The 7785-nt window shown below is 36.5% G+C and overlaps 1 protein-coding gene across 1 annotated transcript; it reads right to left on the reverse strand.

Annotated features, from left to right (window-relative positions):
- Positions 1 to 369: 369 nt before the first annotated feature.
- LOC141671857 (protein STICHEL-like) lies at positions 370 to 7316 on the reverse strand. Its single transcript, XM_074478265.1, has 6 exons — positions 4567 to 7316; positions 4048 to 4267; positions 3120 to 3662; positions 1468 to 2230; positions 805 to 886; positions 370 to 714 (listed from the first exon to the last, which is right to left on the reverse strand). Exons 1-6 carry the CDS (start codon positions 6661 to 6663, stop codon positions 613 to 615), a joined length of 3807 nt encoding a protein of 1268 aa, XP_074334366.1. The 5' UTR covers positions 6664 to 7316; the 3' UTR covers positions 370 to 612.
- Positions 7317 to 7785: the final 469 nt, after the last annotated feature.

Genomic DNA, 7785 nt, shown 5'->3' on the forward strand with positions numbered 1-7785 from the left:
AACTAGATGTATAAATGGGTTTTAAATTTAGAATCAAGGATGCGTATATGTATATTTGCATCCAAGTATAGAACTCCAACAAATTTTGGCACCACATATAGTATTGCATTGGACTTGCTCGGACTACTAGTTGCCATTTATATTGCTAAAGGTCTAGAAATACACATTTAAAATGTCGAAACTTTCTCTGCTAAGTGTTCTGCTATTGCCAACCAACATGTAAAGTTGTACTCTTACAGCTTACCGGCGTTTATATTGTATGTTTATGGATTGCATCTTGTGGTAACTTTACTGTATGATAATAATCGCAGTTTGTAGTAATATGAAGCACAGGTACTAGCAGATCATAAGATTCAAAACATAAGCCCCAAAAACATGTATTCTGTTTTATTTATTGTGCTGGATAACAATGTTTTCTATTCATAAAAGCTATGTCACAAGTGGAACTACAAGGCACAAGTTAACATGTCCTTGCTTTATCAAAACTATTGTTACAAGGTCTAATCTAAAATCTTTTTAGATTGTTCCAACTGAACAAGTAAAGAAGATTAAAAAAGAAAACACGGGACAGGGGGCATGAAATTTGTAACTCTAAACTTGAGTTCTTCTATATCAGCTTCTAAACCTATCCTGAGTTCTTCTCATCTTTGCACATTCTCCTAACCATAAAAAGCAGCTACTTTTCTGCGAAGAGACAGGTGTTCTTTGCTTGTTCTGTTGCCATGAAAGGAAAACAAAATCAGGGAGCGGCTTCTGCGTTGTTGAAAAATGAGATGCAAAAAAAGAGGGAGTTGAGATGTCTACCTTCCGCGTTTTACGATTTTTGTGATTCATCCAACAAAGTAACCCACTGCAACCTCCAGCTCCTGTGCTGGACTCATAACCCCTATAAAAATTAGTGTTATAAAATCAGAAAAGAAGACACAAAGAAGTCTATCTGTGAGTGCTATAGCTAAAACTAATATAAATCTTCTTTTTTTATTGTTATGTGATTTGTAGAGTGATGTTTGGGTGGATTCAGATGAAAACTGAATCCAGAGAGATTTGTAGTCTAAGAGAAAATGTTCAGGTTAAAGCTAGAGTAAAAAACTAGCCCATTTCCTATCTTTCCCTCCCTTGTCAACCCCTCAAACAAAGTGAAAGAGGCCTCTTTTGCTGCCTAACAATGATCATCATCAGTTTCAATTTTGTACTCTGTAATGTTGGTACAAGTCTCACGGTAACTTGCAGGTGATAGAATAGTAGAAGTCTTTTCTAAACATTTGGATAAATTGGGAAGTAAGCTGGAAAGAGAATAAGGATCTGGTTAAAGAGAAGAATCTAGTGCTTTTAAAAGAAAGCCGAAGAAATGAGAAAACTGCCTATGCCCACAATTTGTTTTTAATGATATCAACGAGTGAGTTTGCTAATTAACAGTAAACTGATGAAGCAGCAATTATATAAATATCTTAAACAGAAATTACTCACGTGCTTTCTCTGCTGAAGTTATTCTGCAATAAGCTTGGAGACATTGGATACCGACCAACCCTTTTACCAATTTGATCTCTAATGAGGACCTTTCCACCATTAACTTTTAGAGCATTTAATTCAGCATTCAACTCATCTTCCCAGTGTTGAGAGGTCAAACTCTTGGAGTCCACAGATTCTGTTTTATTTTTGATGTAGATACCCTCTTGAGGCAAGACTTGGTTTCTCTCAGGTTTCCATCTACTCAATGATCCAGGGGTGCTTTTTTCTGCAATCTGCAACCACGCAGTTTCTAACCTCTGTTCATGTATAATTGACTCGATTCGACGTACAGGAGCTACAAGCTTTCGCTCTTTCTTACTGCTGCTTCTATTATTTTCTTCAACCATCCAAGTCGGTAATTCTGCACTAAGCTCAGAATTTCTGACTGGCTTGTGCTCAGAATCATTTAGAGATACTCTTGATACTGGAAGTTGTTGGTAAGAATCATGATCGGAATATCCATATAATTCATTAGTGCAAACAACTCTCTTTTCTCCATTGATCACCTCAGTTTGGTACATCTGCTTCTGAACCATGGGTTCTGGTGACATCGCATGCTTTTCACTATTTATTGCATTCTCGCCATCTGTCCATAGTATGATTTTGACCACCATATCATGCTGTAAAATAGTTTTAAACGAGTTTGCAATGCTGCTCAGAGACCTTTCAGCTCTGATCTTGATAGCTCTATTTTGAAATGCAATATTAGCAACGAGATCACCTGCAAAGGGATAATATCAGGCACGACTACGGTAAAAATATAAGTAGCAGGTGGGAATTATGCAGATGAGTGAAGCTTTGCAAAGTTGGGATTGACCTCTTACTGGAATAACTTCAAAGCAACATAATGTATGAATAAGCATTCAAATGTAAATTAAACTAACTTAATTGACATTTGTAAAAATAATGAGTCATGAAGGACAATCTAGTCAAGCCGATGATATAGGAAAGTTAAAAGGCACAAAATCATCCTAAATGTAAGTGTACAAATACATATTTGACCAGTTGATCGAATCTGTATATCAATACATGTAGTCGACAATAAATTGAGATTACATTTATGTTGGAATTCAAAAAATATCTCCATTAGGTTAAATTTTACTCAGCTTCCACCATCTCATCAAAACTGTGCACAATTAGAAATGGATATAAACCTTAATAGAAAACGAGCAAAGAGGTTAATAGAAGTGTTTTGCATCCTCTACCGATACTACATAAAGTAAGCAACACAAAAACAGCCTTTTCAATTCTTCACTAAGAGATTTACGTATCGGATTACATTCACCCCGTGGTTGGGAACTAATGATTGGCTTTGTCTACAAAGAACAAAGATTATGGATTTGCTCACAATGATCAAATATATCTGGTCTTAGTTTTACTTTTCCACTCATTCTAGATACTCTATTTAAATTCTGGATTTTTCGTTATTTTAACTGTGTTCTCTGTCACTTGTAGTGTTCTATCATTCAGTGAATGATAAAAAAGAATCTATCGATATTAATCCAATTCACTTCTAATATTTCTTACTTTGTAGCTGTCAAGAAGCAAAGCATGTAAAAAAATTTCAACTAATACTTGCTGGTGAAGAACAATCTAAATTAATATAATACCTTCCACTTCAGAGATTGACACGAGCTTTCCATAAGTATGAAGCAGCTGCCTCAGAGTACTGGGATGGCACTTTTCAATGCATTGCATCCATAGGTCATTTAAAATGCCGGAATTTGCGCTACTTGAATTTGTTGTTTCCACCACAGAATCATTGTGTGACACATTTAGTGGAGAATCTATATACTGGGTGCGAGTAGCATTTGAGTCGAGACCAATTAGTTGTTCTTCTTGGCTTGTTGAATCTCTTTGTGAGGATTTAAAAAAGGATCTTGGAGTAGTTGATTTCCGTAATGCATATCCATTGGGGCTAAAATTTTGGTGAAAAACTTCTCTTGTAGTACTCGATGGAACCTCCACAATCGTCTTGGAGCTCTGCCGCCTACTGCTTCCAGACAGACTAGGGTCTGGTGAAGGTACAGAGCCTAGCTGCAATAGTGTTGCTGTGAACCATGTGGATTGTTCACTTGAAGTTCTTAGCTGCTTGTCTGCCTCAGAAAGGAGCTTTAAAGCATGCTTTAATCTGTCCATTTCAGCATCATTTACTGCAGAGCAGTTAATAGAACTATGTTGTTATTATTATGATTTAATAATTGGTCAACAAATTAACGGAAATATCAGCCAGTAATTATATTGTACATGAATGACCTCCGGCAGTGCTGGAAGACAAGTTGTGATATGGGTCATAAACAGCAGAATAGACTTAAATGAATATTTTGTGTGTTCTTAACAGGTTCTTCTTACGGCATTATAAATCATTTGAAGATAATCACTTATTTATATCATATTGGTATATTGTCAACTTTTAAATATTAAAGTTACTCAATGAGGATATACTCGGATGGAGAATAACAGTTCATAAACATTGATTTAAAGCAGGATGACAAGCTGCTAATTAAAATCACTATGGGGTAGATGAAAAGTGCTTACGACTTCTCCCGCTGAAGAATGAGTCTTCATATTTGGAATCAACAATATGGTACGTTCCAGCTATTATATCCACAATGAGAGTGGCCAGCTGAGACATCAACAGCATTGGGTCAACACCTGAGTCCATCAGCTCTCTAGCTCTTTTTACTGTTTCTACTGTTTCAGAGGACATGGCAAGCTCCAATAGTTCTAAAAGTTTTTCATCAGAAACGACCCCCACCTAAATTGGAGAGTTTATAGGAAAAATTAATACCTTCTTCTCAGTAGCATCTAAATTTTCATCAGAATATGCAATATTTATTTCAGGTTCAAATGTTTAATAGGTTGTACTTTAGCCTTTTCCTGAATAAGGATGCTAATTGATGCTAAACATATAAAGCAATAAATAGCATAAAAAAGATATCAAATGCAAACTCTGCGGGAACAGATTGCACACACACACAAAGAAGATGCAGAAAAAAGAGATTACTGAAAGTAACACAGACAATGTAATAAAAGTAAAGAACATTACAAACTTACAAGTTCATTTACTAATGCGGTAGTGATTCTTTTTCCCAACAATGTCAACTGTTCCAGCATAGTTTCTGCATCTCGAAGTGAACCATCAGCATTTAGAGCAACTAAATCTAATGCATCTGATTCAACGTCTAGATTCTCATCAACTGAAATCTTTTCCAACCTGGAAACGATGTCACAATCTCTGATTTTGTTAAAGATGAACTTCTGACACCTTGATAAAACAGTACGAGGCACATTTTCGAGATCAGTTGTTATGAAAATGAACAGGACAAGTGGAGGTGGTTCCTCAAGAAACTTCAGGAATGCTAACCATGTCTTTGCCGGCAACAAGTGACACTCTTCAATGATAAAGACCTTGTACTGAGAAAAGGTCACTAGGGGACTCGCTGAAAGTCTTTTCAAAATACATCTAACTTTAACAATTTCCTTTTTGTTTGAGCCATCAACTTCAGTAAGATCCTTGCTCTTTTCAGATATAAAGTCGGTACATTCCCGGCAAACTCCGCAAGGCTTGCTTTTCACATTAGCAAGACAATTTAAAGCATTAGCAAATATCCTTGCAGCTGAAGATTTTCCAGTACCCCGAGGACCTTGGAAAAGATAAAGAGGAGCTACTCTTCTTTTCAAAATTGCATTTGTCAGTGACTGAATGACAACATTTTGCCCAACCAATTCACTGAAAAACACCGGCCTATACCTGTGGCTCAAACTTCTAACATTCTCATATTCTCTTTCTTTATTACAAGCAACTAGCTCCAAGCCGTCTCGACTCCCATAGGTTGTTGACCCCCTTCTTCCATCCAGTCGAATAGATCCATCCAGATCAATCTCTCCATAGTTTGTGGAGATATCGTCATCAGTCATCCATGTTTCCAAGGATGATCCAACTCTACGATCCCCCGTACTAGTTAGCAAAGGCACTAGACTTTGGGACATTTTTGATCCGAGTTTCTTCTGTTTGGAATTCAAGGGTGCTAAATAACATCGTTCATGATACATAGCTTGACTTCCACACAAAAGATTGCTTCCTTTCCTTCTCAAGATATCAGAAAGCGATGGCGAGCAGGAACTACCACGTGCCCCTCTATACCTAGGAGTGCTCCTCCTAGACCAGTAACATGGTAACCCACATCCCCGACTACCCTGGAAATCTAAACTATCATCCATCTCATCATTGCAAGACTCAGTAGTCGGATTCCAAGATTCTGCGGTGCTAGGATTTCGTACACTGTACTGATTTAATGAACACCCTGACATTGCTGGAGTACTAAATGCATAAGAAGAGACATCTTTAACACTACTTCTCAACGTTTTTGAGGACTTGAGGGGTGCCAGGAATGGAGATTCAGCAGAATACCGACGTAAATCCTCAGAATTGAAGTATCCTGTATCATCAGATTGATCAACACAACTCTCCGAATCTTCTTCCTTTCCAGTCTTACAAGGCACAATTTGTTGCTGTAAATGGTATTCCCACAATGCAGCAGATTGTGCACTCCTTATCACTTTTCTCTTCATAGTATTCCTCCTTACTGAAGGTGTCAACTTTGTATCTTTACATCCAAAGACCAATGCAGCATATCTATCCGCAAAGAAAGTATCAGTCTTCAGATCCCCACCACCATTTCGCGAATCACTAACACTATTATCAACACTTCCCTCTAAAGACATATCTCCACCATCATCTACATCTCCTTTCTCATATGTCACTATTTGACCTAATGATTGCAAACTTTTTTCACTCCCCGATTTTTTACTTCTCCAATTACACAAAAACACCCTTCTATCCTTACCCTTCCCACTACCCCTACCATCATTTTCATCACCCAAACTAACCTTATTACCATCATAAACAAATTCATTGCCAATACCATTACTATTACTCCTATAATTATCATAACAATGATTATACCGAATCAAAGGCAATGCCTCATTTGCAACAACAGCTAAAGATCTACCTGAACTTAAAGGCAACTGCCACGTCGAGGTAGTCCCCGGATCTCTTAGAACCCTTGCTGCCTTTCGAATTTGAGTGAGTTCTTTCCTCATTTGCTGATTGCTAGCAATTTTTCCATTGCCACCATGCATTTCTAACATTAGTACCAATCTTTATTGCTTCAAAACTATAAAATTAGCTCAAATAATCAAAACAACCCAAAGAAATGTAAGAAATCTCCCGAACTCAATTAATACACATTGACCAAGTTCTTGCGACTACATATATTTGGCATAAAGCAAAAATCTTTATTGCTTAAAAACCATCAAATCAGCTTAAATAAAACAAAACAAATGCAAGAAAGAACTCTATTTCAATGAAAGCACATTGACCCATTACTTAAAAACACTTAAATTTTTTGTCCATCACAAATCTTTCTTGCTTGAAAACAATAAAACTAAATCAAATAATAAAAAGAACCCTAATATTAAATCCATGTATACATTGACCTAGTATTTGTATACACATATATTTATTACATATATAGTTTTAAGCCAAGTTGCAGATCTAACTGAGTTTGGTTTTTCAGACATCCAAGAAAAACACACAGTGTGTGTGTGTTTTGTGTGGGCGTTACATATACGTGTTTATAAAATATTCAGACAGAACAGAAATGAAGACCAGAATAGTGTAAAAGATTTGAAAATGCAAGTGTAACGTTTGTTTTTGTACATGAAAATTAAAGAGAAAAACATAAATAATGGAAGAGAGATGTACAGTTAAGTGTTTTTTTCTCTCCCTCCAAGCACGCTCTTCAAAGATTCTGGTTGTATTACGTGTATTTGTGTGTGTACTGGTATATGATAATTTTTGTATTTTATTTGGAAGCATCTATTTTGCATTGATTTTACGGCGTGCTCCCGAGTTTGAAAATGGAGAGAATAGAATAGAAGAGAAAAGAAAATTTTAAAATTTTCCTTCCTAGGCGTGCTCCCGAGTTTTTTCGCGAGAGAAGAGAAGTGATCAGGAGAGAAAATTACCTATAATTTCCCCCCAAAACTTTCTTCCTAAAAATGGGAAGATTTGGAAAGATTCTCTCACATTATCTTCTTTTTCATGACCACTTTCTCTCCTTTTTACAAAAACTCGGGAGCACACGACTGATTTATTTTCTTCTATTATTTCTCTTCTCTTCTCTTCTCCTCCCATCTCTTCTCTTCTCTTCTCTCCTAAAAAATCTCTGAAGCACAGCGTTAGTTCTTACCTTTTATCCTGCGTCTGTA

This window comes from Apium graveolens, chromosome 7 (genome assembly GCF_009905375.1).
Source record: "Apium graveolens cultivar Ventura chromosome 7, ASM990537v1, whole genome shotgun sequence".
Classification (NCBI taxonomy): domain Eukaryota; kingdom Viridiplantae; phylum Streptophyta; class Magnoliopsida; order Apiales; family Apiaceae; genus Apium; species Apium graveolens.

Coding starts and splice junctions, on each gene's coding strand:
- LOC141671857 (XM_074478265.1), bottom strand. CDS start 6,663: ATGTTAGAAATGCATGGTGGCAATGGAAAAATTGCTAGCAATCAGCAA. Junction 4,268..4,566: donor CCGCATTAGTAAATGAACTT/GTAAGTTTGTAA, acceptor TCTCCAATTTAG/GTGGGGGTCGTTTCTGATGA. Junction 887..1,467: donor AACTTCAGCAGAGAAAGCAC/GTGAGTAATTTC, acceptor TAATTTTTATAG/GGGTTATGAGTCCAGCACAG.